The sequence below is a fragment of the Schistocerca cancellata genome, chromosome 5 (genome assembly GCF_023864275.1).
Source record: "Schistocerca cancellata isolate TAMUIC-IGC-003103 chromosome 5, iqSchCanc2.1, whole genome shotgun sequence".
In the NCBI taxonomy this organism is placed as follows: Eukaryota; Metazoa; Arthropoda; class Insecta; order Orthoptera; family Acrididae; genus Schistocerca; species Schistocerca cancellata.
In genome coordinates, this window is record NC_064630.1 from 590,902,185 (window position 1) to 590,928,377 (window position 26,193).

Genomic DNA, 26,193 nt, shown 5'->3' on the forward strand with positions numbered 1-26,193 from the left:
TGTTTAAAAAAAGAAATTCCATGACATTTTGTGGTCCATTTCAAGTCTAATGCAAGTTGGTTATTGACAACAAATCCATTAAACAGGTCAGCCAATTTGCTTTCCTTCACTGCACAGACTCACCTTTTGAAGAATTTGATAATGGAAAGAAAACCAAAAATTTATCAGATCATGTGGCACTGTAAGCTCAATGCTGAGAAACAAAAGTATGGAAGATAGCAATTCTGAGGTTCTATAAGGCTATGGCAACATCCGCAGGTTTATACAAGGCTGAAGGACGAGTCCTTAGTAGCAAAAATATAATATATTATTATGTCCTGCACTGTTTACATAACACAGACAATGAAGAGCCCTCCCCTAATGAAAACAAGGCAGGTGAGGCTATATTGCAGGTAGAAATGATATAAACAGCACCATTCTTTATTACTGCATAATGAATTAAAATGTCAAATCATAGTTGATAATAACAAAAATTACAATAAAATATTCTGACACAATATGGGCAGTGTCATCTGGGGTAGTTGGAGACATTTGTTACTGTTTTTAACAGAATCTGTGAACATGCTCACTATACAAAAATCCTTCTGAAGATTACCAATACAATACAGATTCGGAGGAGTTATTTACAACCCTCATGAACTCCTGACTTGAAGTTTTGCTTCATATAAATGGCATGAAAATGTTCTGCAAACATAATCTAGAAGTTGCAGGGTTCTGTGAAATTAACTTGCACCTTGACTTTCTATCAGTAATAAAAGGCAGCATTTCTCAGTTCACCACTGAACTGGTTGCCTTTGGAGTTAGTCTGAATTGTGCATCAATAGCATGGAAAATTATGTCCATACTGTGATACCCTTATATTCAAATCACTTAGAGTCTTGGTGTTCAAATGCAGGCAGTTGACTGTACAGCACCTAGGCAGTATTTCCGAGTATCCATCTCAGTAATTTAAATTAAGTGCTGCTTTCTCAGACATGTGAAATCAAATCAGGAAGTGCTCACTGAAGTGCATATGCTTTAACCAATCCCCACTGAGCTTATCTGCAAGCACAAGAGATCATACTGACAGATCAATGAGTCAGTGCAGCACTGAGGCAGTGTTGAAGAGCATCCTCATGCTAAGAATATATCACTCTTGCACAGATTGTAGTAATATCCAACAACAAAAACTGCATTGGTATCACAAAGAACAAGGAATGCTAATAGCAGCTATGGAATTAGATTTGTAAGTGTGTACAATTCTGTGAGATAAGACATATAGAGATTGTACCTGCTGTTGAATTTGCAGTATATATAACAAGGAGGATAATAATATTAGTTAGTGAGAGAAGATATTCGGAAACGTGTGTATCTGACAAAGATTGTCATTCTAATGAATTAGGAGACAGAACAGCTGACCAGGATGTGAAATGTATAGTACTGGTGATACACATATAATAGTAAAAGGGGCACAATGTCTAGATTTCACAACTAATAGTTACTTTGATGGGAAGGAGACAGAAATGTGTTGGGAAATGTTAAAAAGAAAGGACAGGCCAAGACTAATTTTTTCCAGAATTCTTAACTGCACTATTCACCTCTCTTCCGTCCAATACATCTTAGTTTTTCATTTTGCCCATATCAGTTCTGGAGAGATGCTGGCACAATGCTTACCAATACACCATATCTGACCTCCTCTCTTTGACACCTCTCACTTCATCTTTGTCTACCCTCTCCCTCAATATCAGCGGACTCCTCTCATTCTGGTGTCTGGAAGAACTTTTTTACATGTGTCTGCTGGCAGTACACCACATTTCAATTCCTAAATCTAAGTATTGGCCAGCAACTCTGTCTCTCATAATTTATTACTTTCTTTACTGAAATTTCCTTTTATGTAAAGGACTGAAATTTCTCTGAATTAAATCACTCAGATTGATTACCTAATTTTCCATTTTTGATTGACATTAAAAAACATTTAAATCTGTTAAATGCATCACTTCAGTACAAAGAGAAATTGATTACTCCCCTTCATGGCCACATCTTTTTAGTGTAAGTTAAATCTGTTTCAAATACAACTGAAGTTTTACAAGAAAGTGTCTGAAAAGTTACATGCTAAGAATAAACAATGAAAGAATTGGAAAAATCGAAGTAGTACATTGACAAAGAAACTTACATATAATTAAATCACATGGATACCTCATCTATTTCTTTGTCAGAAATTAAGAAGGTTATTTATTCTCTCACACATTAAAAACTCATATGGATTTCTTGCTGTTGCCAACTTAGTACTAAAGACTTGTTGTGATATAACAAGTGATGTCTTTTCTGAAATATGTAATATGAGACATGTTTTTTAAGTACCATGTTAAAAAAATAAAATTGAAATGAGAAGACTTTTCTTGGTAATTTTATTTTTACGTGCAGGCCTGTTCTTGAGTTTACTTTTCTTCATAACTCTTGCTAATATTAAGGCACTTTTCATGTCGTACAACAGCTCTGAAGAGCATCCTCATAGAAATATGTTCCGTAACAATTGCATACAGCAAATGTTTTGAAATCTATGAGCACTGGGGTGGTAAGGAAGTAGATGAGTGCTTTTAAAACTGACCATACAAATGTGCATTATGGGGAACGAAGTAGGTGACCTTCAGTCATTACAGACAATTTGGTAGGGAAAGTTGATGAACAAGTGAGAGAGAACAGATGCTTTCGATTTCACCATTATGTGATGAGTTCCCTCAAGTGTCAAGAAGTGTGCTTTACGGAATGGTTACAGAATATTAAATTATCAAAAGTTATGCTCAGACAGAATATTTCTATGAGGGTGATATTAAAAGCTGGTTGTGCAATATGATAAATACCTTAACATTGGTGGTTAAAGTACAGGCTTTCATGTAAAAATAAAATTGCTAAGAAAAGTTTATTTGTTTTATTTTTATTTCTAAACAGTACTTAGTTAAAAAAAATTAGCCTTGTACATCATTGACACAGAGAATTTTTCCTGGAAAATAGAATGCCACTGTGAAATCCCTGTATAAGAGAAGAGACAAGATAGACGTCAATAGCTACCAACCCATTTCACTACTGATACACTTTTCCAAATTTTTGATAATGTGATGTACTCTAGAATAATATACTGCCTGAATAACAATGAAATACTTAATAAATTACAGTATGGATTTAAAAAAAAAGTGGTCAACTGACAACGCCATTTTATACATTCACTCACCAAATTTTACAAGCGTTAAAAAACAAAACAGGGCAGTCAGTATTTTAAATGAATTACCAAAGGCATTTGACTATGTGAATGACAATATTTGTCTAGAAAAAATGTTTTATAGAATTGATAGTGTAGCCAGCCAGCGGATAATGTCATACCTAACCAAAAGAACACAAAAAGCTGTACTGAATAACTCAAGCAATTTATGCATAGGAGATTCCTCTGACTGTATATAAATCACCTATACTGTTCTGCAAGGTTCAATCTTGGGAGCGCTCCCTTCCCTACAGCCTAGGTCTTCGTGGCAAATGAATCTGCTCCAGTCCTGAATCCCTGAACCATTACACCAACAACCTGAAAACAGCTTTTGCATCCCGCAACTACCCTCCAGACCTGGTACAGAAGCAAATAACCAGAGCCACTTCCTCATCCCCACAAAAACCCAGAACCTCCCACAGAAGAATACCAAAAGTGCCCCACTTGTGACAGGATACTTTCCGGGACTGGATCAGACTCTGAATGTGGCTCTCCAGCAGGGACACAACTTCCTCAAATCCTACTCTGAAATGAGATACATCCTTCACAAAATCCTCCCCACTCCACCAAGAGTGTCTTTCCGCTGTCCACCTAACCTTTGTGGGTGTAAAACCTGTCCCATGCACCCTCCCAGCACCACCTACTCCAGTCCTGTAACCCGGAAGATGTACACGATCAAAGGCAGAGCCACGTGTGACAGCACCCACGTGATTTACCAACTGACCTGCCTACACTGTGAAGCGTTCTATGTGGGAATGACCAGCAACAAACTGTCCATTCGCATGAACGGACACAGGCAGACAGTGTTTGTTGGTAATGAGGATCACCCTGTGGCTAAACATGCCTTGGTGCACGGCCAGCACATCTTGGCACAGTGTTACACTGTCCGGTTTATCTGGATGCTTCCCACTGACACCAACCTATCAGAACTCCAGAGATGGGAACTTGCCCTTCAGTATATCCTCTCTTCCCGTTACCCACCAGGCCTCAACCTCCGCTAATTTCAAGTTGCCACTGCTCATACCTCACCTGTCATTCAATAACATCTTTGCCTGTGTACTTCCGCCTCGACTGACATCTCTACCCAAACTCTTTGCCTTTACATATGTCTGCTTGTGTCTGTTATGTGCGGATGGATATGTGTGTGCGTGCTAGTGTATACCTGTCCCTTTTTCCCCCCAAGGTAAGTCTTTCTGCTCCCGGGATTGGAATGACTCCTTACCCTCTCCCTTAAAACCCACATCCTTTCGTCTTTCCCTCTCCTTCCCTCTTTCCTGACGAAGCAACCGTGGGTTGCGAAAGCTTGAAATTTGTGTGTGTGTTTGTGTTTGTTATTGTTTCTATCAATGTACCAACACTTCCGTTTGGTAAGTTACAGAATCTTTGTTTTTAGATAAATATCTAGATGTGTACATATAAACTACTTTCATGAAAGTATGTCGATATTTATAAACTAGAGAAAGAAGGATGAAAAATATTTAAAAAGAATAATTTTAAACCACTGTGGAAATTTTAAGAAACTGGAAGAAATCTAACATATATTTTTATGTCGTAATGTGCTTCTGGGAGCATCCATGTGCTTTATTTTAATGTGTCTCATTCTAAGGTATACTTAGGTAGGCATAAAATTATTCATTGATGAGTCATCAATGCTTCAATCAAATGATTGTATATAACATGTCATGTGACAATAAAGATTCTATTCTATAATAATATTCTGGGGCAGCTCTTCTTTAAGAAAGCATGATAATCTTGCAGTTTTCTGTTTAAGACGTTAGGCATTTTGACCATAGCTGCTGCTGATGATGATGACAATGATAGGTCAGTGTCATGGATGACAGCAAAGTCTTTAGTGCTCATACTGCAATTTTATGAGATGAATGTGGATAGTTCTCCACCTAAATTTGCTTTTGCCCACTGTCACAATATAAATGCATGCGGTTAAAATGTGGCATATGGTGATTTGCACACCACAGACCTTACAGACTGAGAGTCCTCTCACCAGAGTAGGTAGCAACATGTCAGGGAGAGCGAGGAGGATCACAGCTGTTTCATCCCACTGGAGCAACTGGCAGGAGGAATGCGAGGGCCAAATAGTTGGTTTCACCAAGCACAGCTTATTGCCTGTCACTGCTAGCCACTCCTCCTTGCACAATTGCACGGATCTCCAACACACCAGTGAACAGCCTGCAGGGGAATACTATGTCGTGAAATTCCATGTTTCCTGGAGGCCTTCTTGGTGGCTTGATCTGCCTGTTCATTTTCTCAAATTCACACATGCCCTGGTACCCAGCAGGATGATATCTGCTTCCCGCACTATTGAAGCAAATACAATACATATTAGCTGGACCATTTTCTCTGCTGGGTACATGTGTTGCAGCGACTGGAGGGCACTAACAGAATTGGAAGAGATGAGAAAATGTTTGCCCTGAATATGCCTCATCCATTCAAGTGTCTTCAGGATGCAATAAATAAAGTATATTCATGGAGAAGATAAATACTGAAGACATAGTCTAGAGAACACTACTGAACAGTCGAGGGAGCCCCTTGTTTGGAATCATCACTGTACACAACTTCAAAACTGTGATGTCTATCTAAAATGTTAAAAAACAGAGATTGAAATGTAAAATCTGGAGAGCAATCTTTCTTAAAATCCATCAAGTCTAAAATAATTCTTGACTATTGTAGTAGCCAAGCTTCACAAAAAACTTTTAAATCAGTCTCACTGATATCTAAAAGGCAATCATTGTTGCAGATCCCATAGGGCTTCATTGCTCATTTTTAATGATGAAAAAGCCTTTCCACTGATATTCAAGCAGCAGTATGGTATACAGATATGTTTGGTGTGGACATTGCTTCAGAGGCCTGTCACATTGTGAGGAGTTGTCTCCTGATGTGAAATGACAGCTATGAGGGTTGGAACTTTAATAGTGGCAACTATTTATTTACAGCTCGTACAAAATAGTTTCAAAGTTTTACTGACATTCAGAGTAGTCACCGGCATTGTGTATAACTCGTTGCCAGCAATTTGGAAGTCGTAGGATACTCTTAGCAGTGCCAACTGTGTTGACAGTTCGAGTGGCAGGGTTTATTGCCTGATGAATTTGTAGCAGTTCTGAAGCAAATGCCGTGAAATGTTTCCTTCAGTTTAGAAATTGAGTTGAACTCACAAGGGCTTAACTCAGGGGAGTGCAGTTGGTGGTATAGCACTTAGCAGCCCCATTAGCCAAACAAATCAGTAACAGCTTGCACTGTATGTTCTTGAGCATTGTCCTGGAAAATGATGGTAAGGTCCTGCAGAAAGTGTCATCACTTCCGTCTCTAAGATAGTCGTAGGTTGTCTTCCAACAATGAACAGCACAGAGACAGAAGTGATGACACTTTCTGCAGGACCTGACCATCATTTTGCAGGACAATGCTCAAGCACGCATGGTGCAAGCTGTTACTGATTTGTTTGACTGATGGGGCTGCTAAATGCTACACCACCTACTGCACTCCCCTGACTTAAGCCCTTATGAGATCAACTCGATTTCTAAACTGAATGAAAAACTTCACAGCATTTGCTTCAGAACTGATACAAATTCATCGGGCAATAGACCACACCGCTCGTACTGTCAACACAACTGGCACTGCTAACAGTATCCTACAACTTCCACATAACTGGCAATGGGTTATACAGAATGCTGGTGACTACTTTGAAGGTCAGTAAAACTTTGAAACACGTATCTATTTTGTACAAGCTGTAAATAAATAGTTGCTACTATTCAAATTCCAACCCTCATAACTAGCCTCAGCATAGTCTTGGTATGGGGCTGGTTCTAAAGGCTCTAGTAGTCAGCTGAATTCCTTGAAGGGACACCACATCAAACATTTTTAAATAAGAGGGTTGTGCAGATTCCTACACAGTGCACACATAATCAAACTGAGATAAGTTCAGTCCGATCCCCATGAATCGTGGCTGATACATTTTAAAATAATGGATGCTTTGAGGGACCATCTTTCCAGGTCCCTAAGGTGTGGCCCCAATGTAAGCTTAGGGGCAAATGTGACAACCCCTCTTCTCTGTCCATTCCTCCAACCATTGAACAGTCAGTTGCAACTGATGAGTTGTCCATGCAAGGCTTGAGGAGGAACAAAAGACAGACACATCATCAACCAACAAAGAACGTTGGACAGGAGGTTTAGCTATTGACATTGTATTGTTAATAGTTAGTGCAAAGACAGTCACACTTTAAATACTATCTTGAGGGACACTGTTCTCTTGCTCAAAGCCATCAGGGAGGTTGTCAATGACTTGATATCTAAAATATTATGGCCAGAGGAAAGACCATATATAAAAATGAGAAGACATCCTAAAAAATCTCCATTCATTGAGCTACATAGGATATTGTGTCTCAAAGACATATCACAGGCCTTCTTGATACAAAAAAGAATTACTGTGATGCCAACACAGTGAAGCTTGTTGTATAGCTGCTTACAGGAGGACCAGGTTACCAGTAAACCTATACTGAAAATGACTAGGGAGCTGTCTGGATTCTAAGATCCACACAAGGTGGTGGTAGACCATTGGCTCCATGGTCTTTCCCATACAGTTAGTGAGGGCAACATTACAACAGCAACTCAGGCTTGAATGGCTTTTTCCAGGCATCAAGAGTAGAATTAAAATTGCCTCTCACCAATGAGTCAGGAAAGTGCCCTAATATCCAAATGAGGTTAAAAAATGGCAAGGAGGATTCCTTTGTTTCACCCGGTGAGGAGCCATAACATACTATAATGGACAATATCATGACCAGGTGATGTGTCATAATCACGAGCTGTGGATACTGCAGAATCCAGCTCCTAATGGAAAAGGGGCAGTTGTGTTCTTTATCAGTCGTGGAGCAGAAGTCCTAACTGCCCCTCTCAGCAGCCACTTTGTAGTGTTAGAAAGCTGAATCCTGACTGACTGGACAATAACTGTGGAAAAATAGAGTGTCATAGTCTGGGAAATGTCTCATGGGTTCGTGAGGAGACTACTATTCCCTATTACAGCAGCCACTGTGCATCTCCCTCGCTCCCATAAATCCTCCTGATGGTCTCCCATATGACTGTACTTTAAGTAGAGTGGGTTACAGTTGTCAGGAAATGTTGCCACAGAATCTTCTTGAGCTCTCTAACAATGAGCCAATATTTTGCCCTCACTACTGCAAGGTTCTCTACAGTTCGCCTGCATCTGAACGTTTGCAGAGCTGCCTGCCTGGTCCTAATTGCTGAGTGGCATTTGTTACTCCACCAAGGGACAGGTTAGCCTGAGGATTGTTGAATGGATACCTCTGGAGTGTGTTGGATCAGTTTGGTAATATGATCCAGCCATACCTGGATGCTGTCTTGGTGGGAAGTTGGCTGTAATGTATCCAGCCTGCCCCATTGTGCACCCATTCTAGCAGCTTCCTTTTGGGTACTATTCTGTCTGGCACACAAATTTCAATTGGGAAGTTATCAATTAAATACAACATATCGACTGCTTCTCAGCAAACTGTGCATGTCAGGTCCCAAGAGCAAACTGAGAGACTGATAGCAGTAAATGTCCCTGTTGCAGTGCTGAAGTGCATGCTCCACCCTACATTCAATAAACATGCCCATCAGGACATCAGATGGCTCCTAATTGCTTTACCCCTGGGGCAGGTGGTTGCAGAGCCCAAAAGCATAGAGTATATGCTAAATTTATCACAATGGATGGAGGGAAGGGGGAGCTGAGTGATGAGGTCACAGAGGGCCTCTTTGTCTAGCGCCTCATAGCAACGATACAGCAACTGCTTGAAGGCTGGTTGTGAGGTAGAGAAGCGAGGAGTTGTAGGTGTTGTTTACAGAAACTGCCATTACTCCCTCAGCTCTCACTCCAATAAGATAATCCTTTTTGTGAAGAATGTAGCCATGTAGCTCAGGGCCTCAGAAAATTTAAAATGTGTCTTCTGAAGACAGATAAACATTAGTCTATCCTGAGCTAATATTCATAGATCTTCCTCATGTATCTTGAACATATTAAAGTTCCACTCAAGTATAGAAGCCATCTCAACGGTGATTTTTTCTGTCTTTCCCCCTGTTGTTGCTCCATGGTGGGGACATTGCAGAGGAGGGAGATTACCTGAGGGACTTGCTTGTTCTCTCAAGCAGATGATAACATCCTTACAATGGATAAAATGTTCATCTTCTGACTATCAAAGAGGACCAAATGACAGCTTTGGACCTGATCATTTTCGCCTGTTACTTTTTGTTCCCAGCCTTGAAATGGTTTGCTAACAGCAATATGTTTTTGGTTCGCTTCTTCTATCTGCTATGTGGGTCCATTATTCTTCCAACATTAGGCTTTGTTGCCACCATTATTTTCGATGAAGGAAAGCGTGGGTATTGAACTTGCTATGCAGATTAGCAGTTACATTTAAAATTGCAGGTAGATATGCTGTGCTCAGTTGTTAACGTCTGGGTGCTAATACAAGTTTTCTGTATATACTGCTTCAGTGCCATGGCAAATGACTTCACGAATGTCGGTGGCTGTGAAAGCTTAAACATCTTCTTCCTTTCAATGTGAGATGCACTGTGTCTGTTTAATCTCCTGGATTGGAAAAGGGCACAGGTCATCCCCGTTTTCAAGAAGGGACGTCGAACAGATGTGCAGAACTATAGACCTATATCTCTAACGTCGATCAGTTGTAGAATTTTGGAACACGTATTGTGTTCGAGTATAATGACTTTTCTGGAGACTAGAAATCTACTCTGTAGGAATCAGCATGGGTTTCGAAAAAGACGGTCATGTGAAACCCAGCTCGCGCTATTCGTCCACGAGACTCAGAGGGCCATAGACACGGGTTCACAGATAGATGCCGTGTTTCTTGACTTCCGCAAGGCGTTCGATACAGTTCCCCACAGTCGTTTATTGAACAAAGTAAGAGCATATGGACTATCAGACCAATTGTGTGATTGGATTGAGGAGTTCCTAGATAACAGGACACAGCATGTTATTCTCAATGGAGAGAAGTCTTCCGAAGTAAGAGTAATTTCAGGTGTGCCGCAGGGGAGTGTCATAGGACCGTTGCTATTCACAATATACATAAATGACCTGGTGGATGACATCGGAAGTTCACTGAGGCTTTTTGCAGATGATGCTGTGGTGTATCGAGAGGTTGTAACAATGGAAAATTGTACTGAAATGCAGGAGGATCTGCAGCGAATTGACGCATGGTGCAGGGAATGGCAACTGAATCTCAATGTAGACAAGTGTAATGTGCTGCGAATACACAGAAAGATAGATCCTTTATCATTTAGCTACAAAATAGCAGGTCAGCAAGTGGAAGCAGTTAATACCATAAACTATCTGGGAGTACGCATTAGGAGTGATTTAAAATGGAATGATCATATAATGTTGATTGTCGGTAAAGCAGATGCCAGACTGAGATTCATTGGACGAATCCTAAGGAAATGCAATCCGAAAACAAAGGAAGTATGTTACAGTACGCTTGTTCGCACACTGCTTGAATACTGCTCAGCAGTGTGGGATCCGTACCAGATAGGGTTGATACAAGACAGAGAGAAGATCCAACGGAGAGCAGCGCGCTTCGTTACAGGATGATTTAGTAATCGCGAAAGCGTTACGGAGATGATAGATAAACTCCAGTGGAAGACTCTGCAGGAGAGACGCTCAGTAGCTCGGTACGGGCTTTTGTTGAAGTTTCGAGAACATACCTTCACCGAAGAGTCAAGCAGTATATTGCTCCCTCCTATGTATATCTCGCGAAGAGACCATGAGGATAAAATCAGAGAGATTAGAGCCCACACAGAGGCATACCGACAATCCTTCTTTCCACGAACAATACGAGACTGGAATAGAAGGGAGAACCGATAGAGGTACTGAAGGTACCCTCCGCCACACACCGTCAGGTGGCTTGCGGAGTATGGATGTAGATGTAGATGTAGATTTTTGTCTCTCTGCAATACAGGACATTCTATATTTCACAACTGATGGGTTCGGTAGCAACTGACAAATGTGGGTGAGGGAGTACATTGAATACCTGGTTCATTGGCAGTGGAACTACACCTTCCACATATAGCCTGACCACTGCAACCCATGTGGTGTGACAGAAGTGTTGACACTTAAATTAGTGCATTGGATTAGGTATATAGTGCCTAAGTTTAAGATGGAGACAGCCTGCCACAATATATTCAGGTAAAGAGAATGTCAGGACAATAGATGCTGACTTCTCGAGCTCATAACCAACAATTTTCATGACATTCTGAACTTTTGTGACTGTTTTGCTTTTCCATTCCCACTGGAATTCTTTGGTATCTATGTACATAATGTCCTGGTACATCACAACTTCTTTATGGCAATTTTTCCCAGTATGCAGATCATTGTAAACAGTGTACACTCCAAATAGTTTGTTATTTAATGCAGTCTGTCATGAAATTAACCAATGTCTGGTTGTTATGCGAAGAAAAGTATTTCAGTGTTTTAAGTTCTGACGGTAATTGAACAGAAAAAGATATCATGAATATTTAAAGGAAGATTAAATGCCATAGGAAAGTTCTGTAGAATATAAAGGAGGCCACTCACCAAAAAGTAGAAGTGTTGAGTCATTGGTAGGCACACACAACAGAAGGAAAACTTGCTAGCTTTTGGAGTTATCTTTTGATGAGCTAGAGTACACACACACACACACACACACACACACACACACACACACACGCAGAGAGAGAGAGAGAGAGAGAGAGAGAGAGAGAGAGAGAGAGAGACATAAAAGTGCTTATGCCCCTACATAATGCTGGCTACACTGACAGTGCCAATGTTATTTTGTGGCAGTAGAGCTGGGGGGTGGTGGTGGTGGGGTAGAGACTGATGGTGTGGGTAGAGTGAGAGGGAGGCAGGAGATAAGGAGGAAGACTGAGGGTGGGTAGCTTATGGCTCAGAGGGAGGCCAGTTTACTGGCTAGGAATGAGAGAGGGAGGGGTGGCAGGTATAGTTGTAGCTACCAGTGAGAAGTGGCACATACTGAAGGCTATGTGGAGATGTGAAATGGAAGGGGGTTACATGATGGAGAAAGTGGAAAGTATTGGGTGGAGAGTTCAGGGACAGTGGGTTACCTGAGATTGAGGCCAGGACATTCACAGGAGTGGAGGATGGATTGTAAGAATAACTCCCATCTGCCCAGTTCAGAGAAACTATTGGTAGAGGGAAGGTTCGAGATGGCTCAGGCTGTGAAGTAGTCATTGAAGTTGGTCATGTTGTGTTCACCAGGTGGTGAACTTTGTTCTTGACAACAGTTTGGTGAGAGCCAATCATACTGATGTGCAGCTGATTGATAGTCATACCAACATAAATGGCTGTGCAGTGTTTGCAGCAGAGTCAGTACATGATGTGGCTGCTTTCATGAGTGGCCCAGCCTCTGATGGGGTAGGATACGCCTGTGACAGGACTGAAGTAGGAGTTGCTGGGTGGCTGATGGAGCAGGTCTTGCACCTCGGTCTGTCACAGGGAACATATCCCTATGGCAAGGGGTTGGGAGATGGACTAGGATGCTGTGTAGGTTGGGTGGGCAATGGGACACCACTTTAGGACAAGTGAGAAGGATCTTGAGTGGGATGCCCTCATTTCAGGGTAGGATGAGTGGTAAATCAAGGCCTTGGTGGAGGATATCAGTTGTTCCAGTCCAGGTTGATGTTGGGTGACGATGGGGGTGCTCCTTTGTAGCTGATTCTTGGGAGTGCAAGAGGATTGGGGATATGTGAGGATATGGCATTGAAAATTGTTTGTGGACTAGGTTTGGGGGTACTGCCCATCTGTGATGGCCTTTGAGGCCTTCAGCAAACTGGGGAAGGGAGTTCTAATCACTACAGATATGTGATCCACAGATGGCTAGGCTGTATGGGACCTCTTTTTTTTTTTTTTTTTTTTTTTTTTTTTTTTTTTTTTTTTTTTTTTTTTTTTTTTTTTTTGTGTGTGTGTGTGTGTGTGTGTGTGTGTGTGTGTGTGTGTGTGTGTGTGTGTGTGTGTGTGTGTGTGGAAAGGATGGCAGCTGTTGAAATGCAGGTATTGTTGGTGATTAGTGGGTTTAATGTGGACAGAGGTGTGGATGGAGCCATCAGTGATGCGGAGGTCAACGTCCAGGAAGGTGACCCGTTGGGTAGAGGGGGACCAGGTGAAGCAGATAGTAGAAAAGCTGTTTAAGTTTTGAAGGAATGTGTACAGGGTGTCTGGGCCCTGAGTCCAAATCATGAAGACATTATCAATGAACTTGAAACTGACAAGGGGTTTGCCGTTTTGGGAGGCTACGAAGCTGTCCTCTAGACAGCCCATTAACAGGTTGGCGTAAGAGGGTGTAATGTGGGTGCCCATGGCTGTGTTGTGGATTTGTTTGTATACCTTCCCGTCAGAGGAGAAGTAGTTGCGAGTTGCAATAAAATTAGTAAGGTGTATATGGAGTGATGCAGTTGGTTTGGATTCTGAAGGATGTTGGGGTGAGGAGGGAGATGGGCTCAGGTTAGGGGGTTCTGGGAAGAGCCTATGGATTTCAGAGTGGATTGGAGATTATGTTGGACTTCTGGGATGCGATCACACTTGCAGAGCTTGTAGGTGGAGTAGTCAGAGTTGGCAAAGGTCTTCTGTCAGGTAGCCACTGTGACTAATCACAACGGTAGTGAAGCCTACCATCCAGCTGTCCACCAGGATGAATGGCTACTGCTAAACTGTTGCCAAGAACAAAGTTGACCACCCAGTGGCACAAAAAGCAGCTGAACACAACTTGCTCAATTTCAATGGCTGCTTCACAACTCGGATCATCTGGATCCTTCCCTCAACCACCGGCCTCTGAACTACGCAGATAGGAGTTGTCCTTACAATACATCCTCCATTCCTGTAATTGTCCTGGTCTCAAACACAGGTAATGTACTGTCTCCACATCCTCCACCTACACTTTCCCTTCCTATGTCCTGTCACCTCATTCCAGTTCACATCCCCAAGAAGCTTGCAGCACGTGCTGCTTCCTACTGATCGCTACAACTGTACCTGCCATCCTTCCCTCCCACATTCCTAGCTGGCAAACCGGCATCCCTCTGAGCCACTAGCCACCCAACCCCAGTCCTTCTCCTTTCTTTACCTCCTGCCTCCTTCTTCCTCAAACCCCATCCCCCCTCCTGACTCTGCCCCTGTCCCAATATAGCACTGGCATTGTCAATATAAATGGCACACGTGTGTGTGTGTGTGTGTGTGTGTGTGTGTGTGTGTGTGATTTGTTTGTTAAAGGATAACACTGAATCTAGCGACTTTTCCTTGAGTTGTGGGTGCCTATCAACACTCAAAATTTCTGGTTTTCAGTAAAGGAAGAACACCTCATTCAGAAAGAAAAGTGATTGGAGTGATGGAGTCTATATAAAAGGCAAAGCTAATAAACTCTTTGGTCTGGCTATACTCTGACGAAGTAAATTTCACAGCAGAGTATTAGATATTTTATGAAAAAGATGCTATAAGTGATCTTCTCTTGAAAAGTATAATGCTTATTACGATTAAAAGGGCTCAGAGTGAAAACAGTTTCCATAATAATAACAACTTCAATGTATTTGAGGTTTACTAGTCTGAATTCAGGGAGTAACACTAGTACCAGTGTGGCAGTATTGATTCTCTCTGCTTGACAATATAGCAACAAAAAATAAACATTGTTTGGAGGCTGTTATCTTACATCTTGTTCAAATTACAAAAACTGCCTGTATACTAACAATAAATATTCCCAACAACAACTTGGATAAATGAGAGATCATACTTATGAGCAGTAAAACGTACAAGGAAGAAGAAATATGGTACACCAGCTCCTGGTCACATAAAAAGAGGTGTATAATGGCATTGTGGCATCCATTACAATAGGACCAGTACTTGTGGCTATGAAAAATAGGATCAGAATAGTATCCAGAGTCCATCATTCCAAGAAGAAGAAGAAAAAGAAGAAGAAGAAAGCATTTGAGTACTAACTCTCAATCGTGTTACTAAAATAGCCTTTTCTCTAATTTTATGCATCTTATCTATAGCTTCTTTTAAGTTTCCAGTCTGTCAGAAGAATTGCTAACAGCAAGAAAATGTTAATGTAACAAAATGAAAATATAACAGCTTAAATCATTATTTCCCATTAGTGACCACAGCAGTATTAAAAAAAAACTTAATTAATTAATTGCAAATCCATCTCCCCATTTGAAGTTCAATACTCTTTGATCAATCTGCAATTTAAAAATTGTAAGCTTCCAGGCACATTAATGACATTTTATGATATATGGTAATTTTTTCACAAACAAACATAAGTTTATAGCTACAATTTCAAAGATAAAAATACCATTCAAGGTGGTGTAAAAGTGACATTTACCCAAATGAGAAGGTTTTTGTTGGCTTCCAGTGTGCCATTACTGAAGCAAGTAGTCCCATGACAAGTGCTGAGCAATCAAACAACATGTGAAAACCATCAGAAATGAGCCCCAGGCTATTAGTCCATATACCATACAAAAATTCCACGAATGTAAAACCTGGATGAATTAAAACACACGGATGGATTAAGTACAGAAAGAATAAATGGAGAGAAAATTAACAGTAATTAGAATTAGAACGTTTATTCTCAGTCATTCAATACGTTTTCTTACATATTCCTGTTTTTACACTAAAAACTATTTCATCCAAACACCTACAGCAAGAAATAATTTTAAGTAAAATGAATATTCCATGTCTCACATGATGAAGAATCACACAACAGCAGTACCACATATTTTGGAAACAAATGACACTGACAAAATGGTAGATGATATCACTTCTCAGTAAGTTTTGGGACATTTTTGAACTGTCGGACACCAAAGGCCAGCAACTTCAGTACGTAAATAGACGATTATGAATTAATAACAAGGGAGACATCTCAATATTATTACAATTCCAGTTATAACAAAATATTGTAAGAATCAGAAAAAGATATTTTTTACTCCCCTTTTTATTTTAACAACACGAGCCTACGTACCTGCATTCAATGCCATAAAGCGGAAGTTTATAGCAATATGCTGATCCAGCATTGTGCCATGGTATTCACCAAGTGCTGGCATCCGCCTGCAGATAAGTGCATAGATGATTGCCAAAACTGTGCTCTGGTCAGCATTAGAGTTTTAAAATTTCCTTGCTTTATTGCAGTTCAGTTAATGAGTCATTGACACAGATAGTTATTTTCTTAGCACCTTAAATAAATGCATTAGGGCAAAGACCATGTTACACTATCTTCTTACTACAATGTCATACTTACAATGTTTCTACATAATTTTGCACTGAAAAAATATAAATTTTCTTCAGAATTTATAATTTTGTAAGAAAAGTCCTAGTATCAATAAATGCCAACTATAATAAATGTAGCATATAAAGTTCTGGCAGAATGTAAATAATGTGTGGATGGATGTGTGTGTGTGTGTGTGTGTGTGTGTGTGTGTGTGTGTGTGCGCGAGTGTATACCCGTCCCTTTTTCCCCCTAAGGTAAGTCTTTCCGCTCCCGGGACTGGAATGACTCCTTACCCTCTCCCTTAAAACTCACATCCTTTCGTCTTTCCCTCTCCTTCCCTCTTTCCTGATGAGGCAACAGTTTGTTGCGAAAGCTTGAATTTTGTGTGTATGTTTGTGTTCGTTTGTGTTCGTTTGTGTGTCTGTCGACCTGCCAGCACTTTCATTTGGTAAGTCACATCATCTTTGTTTTCAAGTACTAGGTCTGATAGATTCTTTAAGTCCACTCCATCAATGGCTGGATTGCTCTTGCCTTTTGCTTGGGATAGTGATTGGGTCAGTTCATGATTTATTTATTGTGAGTTGATTTATTACAAATTTGTGGTCTGTAAGTTCCATATCCATCCAGAACTTAATTGCAACATTAATATACCAAACTATTGAAACAGTTTTGTGCTTTTTAAATTCCGCCTAATGCAAAATTCAAAGTATTTCCTTTCCTATTTACCCAAACATGTTTCGACATCTATGTGTCACCTTCTGAATTCTTTTATGTAAAACTGATTACAAAGGTCACAGATGTTCTATTTTAGTCCTAAAAATGATAACATATGCATTTTGTTTAGTCTGTTTTGATTGCTCATCTGAAACTACATTACATGTGTAAATGGACTGCTACAGGTTGGCTTGTTTCTATGTCTTTCATCATTTTGTCAGCATGACATCTGCAAAGTAGTCATAAAGAAATTTGCTAATTTCTGAAATTAATTTTTCATGGCTGGTTTTTATGACGTCACTGTACTTATTTTCTGCTCAACAATGCATCTTTGGTGTGTACCTTTCCTATTGCAATTATCAGGGTAAGTCAATTTTAATCTGCAATTTAGTTATATTTTTGTTTATTTTGGCAGTACTGTCATTTGCATTGATGACGAATGCTTTGTTTATTTGTTTTTATATCTTTGCAATTTTCAAGTTGCTAGGTTACTTTCGTTATCACTGCCGTGCTATTAATCATGGCTGCTCCATTGTCTATTTGCACCAAAGAAGAGCAAAGTTCAGTGATCTGTTTTTTTGTGATCAGATGGTGTATCAGGGGCTGAAATTCATCAAAGACTTTCGGTACAGTAAGAGAACAGTGTTTTGCCACAACGGAGTGTCTACTAATGGATTGAAAAATTCCGAAATGGTCGCATAAGTGTTATGCACGATGAGGGAGCTGGACGACCGTTTACCGTCACAAATGAAGAAACCATTGAGCATTCACGTGAAATGATTCCCTTAGACAGACAGTTAACTATTGACAAACTGGCACATCATCTGCGAATTAGTCACAGTTCTGCCTACAAAATCATCCACAACAGACTTGGGTTTCATAAAGTTTGTGCAAGATGGGTCCCTAAACAACTCACACAGTTGCATAAACAAATGTGCTTGGACATCTGCAAAAATCATTTGGATCGTTATGGTAACAAAGGGGACAACTTCTTAGACAGGATCATTACTGGTGATGAAACAGAGATCCATCATTAGAAGCTGGAGAGTACATGGCAGAGTATGGAATGAAAACATCCAAATTTGCCACGCAAGAAAAAGTTCAAGACCCAACCGTCTGCAGGAAAACTGATGCTTACGGTTTTTTGGGGCTCACAGGATCTAGTACTGTAACATTATGGGGAAAGGGGCACAACAATAAACAGTGTACATTACAGTGAGATGCTTACTGCCAGGCTAAAGCTTCTAATTCGTAGCAAACACTGAGGATTGCTGTCAAAAGGTGTTGTGTTGTTGCACGACAATGCCCGTCTGCATACTGCTGCCCACACTGCTGAAATGTTCCAGAAACTCAAATTTGAAGTACTGCATCATCCTCCATATATATTTGATCTTGCCCCTTCTGACTATCACTTGTTTGGTCCACTCAAACAGGCATTAAGGGCCCGTCGATTTGCCTCGGACGAAACAGTGAAAGAAGCGGTGCATTCCAGGCTCGCAGCTCAACTGAGAACCTTCTTTTATGAGGGCATCAGGAAACTTGTACAATGATGGACCAAGTGTGTTGAAATGCAAGGGGACTATGTCGAAAAATGATGTTCTTGTAAGTTTCATATTTGATTACAATAAAATTTTGCAACTACTTTGTGGATAGTAATTGACTTACCCCCCGTACATACACTGATTTCTGCATCTATCTGTGCTTCACACTCGCCTGTCTTCACATGATTTTTACACAAAAATGGGATACAGGCAAACACTTATGTCGCCATACTTATAGAGAGGCACTATGTTATTGTTCCTGCTTGTCTGTTCACTATATGGTGCTAATTTTGAATGTTTCGTGAAAACATTTTTGTTCTGCTGCTGGGGGAGAACTTTTGTTGTGATTTTTTCCTGTCTGTGCATATGTGTGTGTTCAACGTGGTTCAGAAATACATTAGCAAGTAGACCACTAATACTTGAGCCCAGTGCTGGGCATTCTATACGTAAACAGAACTCCTTGTAGAAACTGAAATAGCTCTATTCTGTTACAATCTTTCGAGTCTTGGTTCGGCACACAGTTTTAATCTGTCAGGAAGTTTCAATCTTTAGAAAAGCTTTAATTTTATATTATGTGTATTTGCTGCATTCCCTTGTTTTTGGAGTTGTTCTTTAATAAAAATTCTCACTGTTTCTCCTATTTGTGCATTTGTGCAAATGGATGAGATGTCAAAAGATATAAGGTTTGCTGTTGGTGTATACTTATGCCTTTTATCTTTTCCATCAGTTCACTGGTGTTTTGTAGGTTCCTATTGTTTGAAGGAGCATGCAATTTCTGTAGTAATTTGTGTGCAAAGATGGTACATTTTTGAAGTTACTTATTGGTCTAATCAGATAATTGTGTTTGTTTATTTTTGGTAGACCAGATTGGGTGCTTTGGGGTCCTTTTGTGTCATATATTTAGCTTGGACTTTGTGATGGTAATTTTGAAGTTTTTGTAAGTTTCTGTACCAGGCTGTACACATGGATGAGCACAAAAAAAAAGATTTTTCCCAGATTCTAGATTATTAAAACATACTTTTTCCCAAGTGAAACTACATTTTTTCCAGGGAGAAAATACACTTTTCTCAGGGCAAAAATAAACTTTTTCTATGTTAAGTGACAGTACATGTTCCCTCGGAACTGTAACACTTATTAATTTCCTGAATGGTGCTGGTGTAGAACTTCCTTGTGCTTTAAGCAATGAAACTCAGAATGTATTACGAAAGTATAAATACGAATTCCACCAAACACAGCACATTAATTTCCGAAGCATTGAAATCGAGATTGTGATGTGCTTTTGTCACACATGGAAGTTGCCAGGATTCTGCTTAGAAGTAATTCACATGGTACTGACTTAATTAAGGGCAAAAAGAAAATTTTCAGTTTTTGAAATATAGATTAAAATATCCTACTTATCTCAGTAGTTTTATGGTGATAATGTGGAAAGAGCAATATTTTAGAAAACTCCAGGACATATTAGGCACAGATATATAAAGAGAGCTTAAGATAGATGCCACAACTTCAGTGCTGTCATGAGGATCCTTCAGTTTGTTTTGATGAGAAGAAGCATTTCATCTGGACAGAAGTGTTGCTGCCGATACAGTTTGGTTTGCCAAAGATTTATGACACAGTCATGTCATTGTGACTGACAGTGAGACTGCCTGAGAGTTTAACATAAAAATTAATGTAAACTTCAATGTACTTACTCAAATTGAGACACAGGAAGTAGAATATTCTGCGGCTATTATTGCTGCCAAGTACCTGCCGAAGCATTGAACTGGCAATTATGAGGGCTGATCGAGACTTGTCATGGAGAGCACTACTAGTAAAAGTGTACAGTGGTAGCCCTGATGATGAATATCCTACTAGTGATCCTTTAGCACCCGGTTTGTTAACAGATGTCAAGCTCAGGGAGGCTGTAACAGACAAAATTCAGTATTATATTTTACAGAAAAAAACACAGGTACTGCACTGCTAATAATAGGTAGTATTTTTCCTTGACCTCAACAAGTGTAACGTATTATAGAAAAAACTGATTTATCGCAATGTTAGTAATTTGTAATACATTTACTCAACTTATACAAGTATAGCTTTCTGCCTGGGAATTGGAAATATATTCATAAATCAACCCAGTAAAGTAATTTTAAACAAGGGCTGAAGACATAAACACTTCAGTATAGAGCATTGAGTTTGTAATAATAAACAGTACATACAATACAGACCTATTTGCTCCACTACAATGTTTTGTGGAGACAGGAAAGAGTTAGAACACTTAAACAGCATTGGTTCACAATGAGATTTCCATAATTTTGTTGCTTCCTCTAGTGTGGTTGAATCAAAATAAATTTTATTTTTCACTTAAGAAGTTCCGTAAGAAGTTTGCTAAATGAGAATGATAAAATTCTGATGTGTGTATAATTGTATGTGATGATTACAACCTTCATTTAATCTCAAGTATTACTCATTGCAGGCATTTAGAGTTACAGATGTCCAGAATTGGTTTACTCTCACATTAACATTCTCAATAAGAATAGAAAGAAAGAGTGCAACAGTGATTTATTCCTAAATCCAACATTATTTCATGAAATAGATACAAGATCCCACAATAAATTGTTTGCCTGACTATGATCGCTGAATAGCTACAATAAAGTATTCCCATCAATTAGATTTAGTCAGGAAGTAAAATGTACAGTTTTTCAGATGCTGGTTCAATAACACTTTTGGGAATGTGGGTGAACTGTGGGGAGATGTTTATCAAGGACACAATCAAGGAGAAATTTAATTCCTTCTTTAAAATATTCTTTTACTACTACAAGTCTAGTTTTTTATTACAGTGGTACAGGGATGTTTGCAGCTTAGAGAAAGGGTAGCTAAATGCTGGGAGGAAAGAACCTTCTGCCACAAAGAGTAATTTATTTAATTTAAAAGAGTACTACCCAACCATGTTTTTATTGCACTTGGCCTCCAGTGGCCATTATCAGAAACATTTGGTTACGTTACAGTAAACAAGCACAGTGTTGACTAAAGAAAGTGCATCACACTGTGAATGATTTCAAGGCAGTTGTGCATGTATTATCAAGTGGTTCAGCACATCTTTGTGAAATATCATGATAAAAACTCACGATAAGCCGACTAGAGCACCCTCACTCCCAGGTGCAAAAATACAATGGTCAACTACTATCTTTTATCAATATTTAAAGGTTCACAATGAGCAATATTGTAAAATTTACCACTGTGTCATTAAACACTCAGAGCCATAGAGTACACACAAAAAACTCAAAATTCTAAAACAAAGTGAAGGTAAGTTGGACCATTATTAAGAATGATATGAATAAACTATATAAAGTAGTTAGTCAGTCAGTTTCACATTCCAAATTATATGATGACAGTAGCAGATGCATAGATGATGATAAATAAAAATAACTGGATGCTACCTTCAGCAGCTGAAAACACAGTGTGAAAAAAAAAGGACCATCAAAGGCAAATGCATTAGAATTACTTAGACACATATTGCATAACCCATCAGCAGACAACAGTTTTGTCAAATCAACTGTTAAAGAGATCACAAAAAATATTAAATCATCGAAATGTAGTAACTCTTGTGGCTATAGCAGTGCTTCACCTAAAGTACTGAAATCTTGAGCAGGTTTAACAGTACTCCTCTAGAGATATCTTTGTCACCAGTAAATATGTCAAGGTGTACTTCCTGACAGACTGAAATATGCACCAGTAACACTTATTTATAAAAGTAAAGGTAAATAAATGACCACTAATTATAGGCATATCTTCCTCCATCATTTTAACAGTAGCTCAATTTGGCTCCTGTAAAGGTTTCTCTACAAAGAAAGCAGCATGACCTCACAATTTCAGTTCTGGCATAACTAAACAACAAGAATCATCTTGTAAGCAAGACCTCACAATGCCTTTGCTTGTACAGATAAAAAAATTATGCTAGTGAATCTAAAAATTATGGCATTAAAAGCATTAGAGCCACAATCACAAATGAAAACAACAGGAATAAAACTAAATTTGGAGTTAGGAAACATTAAACATGGTGTCTCACAAGATTCTGTCCTTAGGCTGCTCCTGGCCTTGACTTCCATAAACGATTTCCCCCAAAGACATTGGAGGACTCTTCAAAAACTGCGGTGCCTGCTGATAATACAACTACAATGATAAAAGGTTCAAATTGACGACACCAGACACACCCGCGAGAATACAGCAACAAACTTACAACTGGTTCAAAACAAACAAATTGACTCTTAGTTACCTAAAAACCCTTCTTTGTGTCCAAAACAAGGCTGCAGTTTACAAGTGCTGTTTATGAAATTGTAATTTTTTCAGTGTTTTGAAGTAAAATGAAGAATGGTTAAAACAAATATTAGTTAATGAATACAAAGCAAAGTACCTACCAAACATGTACAAAATGCAAGCAAGTATTCCTCCTCCTGAAAGCCTGTGGTCTTCAGAGAGGGAAGTGACTGAGGAATCATTAGCATCACCTGGACTTGAAGCCAGTTTACTCCATAGTACTGCTCCCAATAATGCCCACAGGAAACTTGACACTGAGCCAATTCTCGCTACCCGAGGCATATCAAACCTGTAATGGAATATTTTTAGGTATCATGATTAGGAATTTGCATTGCCATTTAATGCATCACTGACCATTAAAATACAACAGAAACATCACAAAGGTGACATGCAACAAATGTCAAACTGGCATGGAGTGTACGAGGGTGGTTTGAAAAGTTCTCAGAATGGAATAGAAAAAAAGTACTTACATCACTGCAACCTTTTTTATTCTCAAATGTAATCTCTTCATAGATTAATACACTTCATCCACCAATGTTCTAGTACCTTGATTCCATTTTGAAAATGAGTTTCCTCCAGGCCTGCAAAATAGTTGTCAACTCTGGCTATCAATTCTTCGACTGAAGTGAATCTTCATCCACCACGAAAAATTTTCAGTTTTGGGAAGAGATGGAAGTCTGAGGGAGTTACATCGGTGGATAAGGTGGGTGTGTCAACAATTCATACCTTGTTGTTGTTGTTGTTGTTGTGGTCTTCAGTCCTGAGACTGGTTTGATGCAGCTCTCCATGCTATTCTATCCTGTACAAGCCTCTTCATCTCCCAGTACCTACTGCAGCCTACATCCTTCTGAATCTGCTTATTGTATTCATCTCCTGGTCTCCCTCTATGATTTTTACCTCCCAACCCCCTACGCTTCCCTCCAGTACTAAATTGGTAATCCCTTGATGCCTCAGAACATGTCCTACCAACCGATCCCTTCTTCTAGTCAAGTTGTGCCACAAACTCCTCTTCTCGCCAATTCTATTCAATACCTCCACATTAGTTATGTGATCTACCCATCTAATCTTCAGCATTCTTCTGTAACACCACATTTCGAAAGCTTCTATTCTCTTCTTGTCCAAACTATTTATCGTCCATGTTTCACTTCCATACATGGCTACACTCCATACAAATACTTTCAGAAACGACTTCCTGACTCTTAAATCTATACTCGAAGTTAACAAATTTCTCTTCTTCAGAAACGGTTTCCTTGCCATTGCCAGTCTACATTTGATATCCTCTCTACTTCGTCCATCATCAGTTATTTTGCTTCGCAAATAGCAAAACTCCTTTACTACTTTAAGTATCTCATTTCCTAATCTAATTCCCGCAGCATCACCCAACTTAATTTGAATACATTCCATTATCCTCATTTTGCTTTCGTTGATGTTCATCTTATATCTGCCTTTCAAGACACTGTCCATTCCGTTCAACTGCTCTTCCAATTCCTTTGCTGTCTCTGGCAGAATTACAATGTCATCGGCGAACCTCAAAGTTTTTATTTCTTCTCCATGGATTTTAATACCTACTCTGAACTTTTCTTTCATTTCCTTTACTGCTTGCTCAATATACAGATTGAATAGCATCAGGGAGAGGCTACAACCCTGTCTCACTCCCTTCCCAACCACTGCTTCCCTTTCATGTCCCTCGACTCTTATAACTGCCATCTGCTTTCTGTACAAATTGTAAATAGCCTTTCGCTCCCTGTATTTTACCCCTGCCACCTTCAGAATTTGAAAGACAGTATTCCAGTCAACATTGTCGAAAGCTTTCTCTAAGTCTACAAATGCTAGAAATGTAGGTTTGCCTTTCCTTAATCTTTCTTCTAAGATAAGTCGTAGGGTCAGTATTGCCTCACGTGTTCCAACATATCTACGGAATCCAAACTGATCTTCCCCGAGGTCGGCTTCTACCAGTTTTTCCATTCCTCTGTAAAGAATTCACATTAGTATTTTGCACCTGTGACTTATTAAACTGATAGTTCGGTAATTTTCACATCTGTCAACACCTGCTTTTTTTGGGATTGGAATTATTATATTCTTCTTGACGTCTGAGGGTACTTCGCCTGTCTCATACATCTTGCTCACCAGTTGGTAGAGTTTTGTCAGGGCTGGCTCTCTGAAGGCTGTCGGTAGTTCTAATGGAATGTTGTCTACTCCCGGGGCCTTGTTTCGACTTAGGTCTTTCAGTGCTCTGTCAAACTCTTCACGCAGTATCGTATCTCCCATTTCATCTTCATCTACCTACTCTTCCATTTCCATAATATTGTCCTCAAGAACATCGCCTCTTTATAGACCCTCTATATACTACTTCCACCTTTCTGCTTTCCCTTCTTTGCTTAGAACTGGGTTTCCATCTGAGCTCTTAATATTCATGCAAGTGGTTCTCTTTTCTCCAAAGGTCTCTTTAATTTTCCTGTAGGCAGTATCTATCTTACCCCTCGTGAGATAAGCCTCTACATCCTTACATTTGTCCTCTAGCCATCCCTGCTTAGCCATTTTGCACTTCCTGTTGATCTCATTTTTGAGACATTTGTATTCCTTTTTGCCTGCTTCATTTACTGCATTTTTATATTTTCTCCTTTCATCAATTAAATTCAATATTTCTTCTGTTACCCAAGGGTTTCTACTAGCCCTTGTCTTTTTACCTATTTGATCCTCTGCTGCCTTCACTATTTCATCCCTCAAAGCTACCCATTCTTCTTCTACTGTATTTATTTTCCCCATTCCTGTCAATTGTTCCCTTATGCTCACCCTGAAACTCAGTACAACCTCTAGTTCTTTCAGTTTATCCAGGTCTCATCTCCTTAAACTCCCACCTTTTTGCAGTTTCTTCAGTTTTAATCTACAGTTCATAACCAATAGATTGTGGTCAGAGTCCACATCTGCCCCTGGAAATGTCTTACAATTTAAAATCTGGTTCCTAAATCTCTCTCTTGCCATTATATAATCTATCTGAAACCTTTTAGTATCTCCAGGGTTCTTCCATGTATACAACCTTCTTTCATGATTCTTGAACCAAGTGTAAGCTATGATTAAGTTATGCTCTGTGCAAAATTCTACCAAGCGGCTTCCTCTGTCATTTCTTAGCCCCAATCCATATTCACCTACT

At 39.6% G+C, this 26,193-nt stretch overlaps 1 protein-coding gene across 1 annotated transcript in view; it reads right to left on the reverse strand.

Annotated features, from left to right (window-relative positions):
• Positions 1-26,193, reverse strand: part of LOC126187423 (zinc transporter 5-like) — a 249,072-nt gene that overhangs the window by 35,823 nt on the left and 187,056 nt on the right. Inside the window, exons 7-9 of the mRNA XM_049928495.1 lie at positions 23,144-23,331; positions 20,438-20,647; positions 15,613-15,769 (exon numbers count right to left, since the gene is read on the reverse strand). Coding sequence (XP_049784452.1) covers positions 15,613-15,769; positions 20,438-20,647; positions 23,144-23,331 — 555 coding nt within the window. The remainder of the gene's footprint in view (positions 1-15,612; positions 15,770-20,437; positions 20,648-23,143; positions 23,332-26,193) is intronic.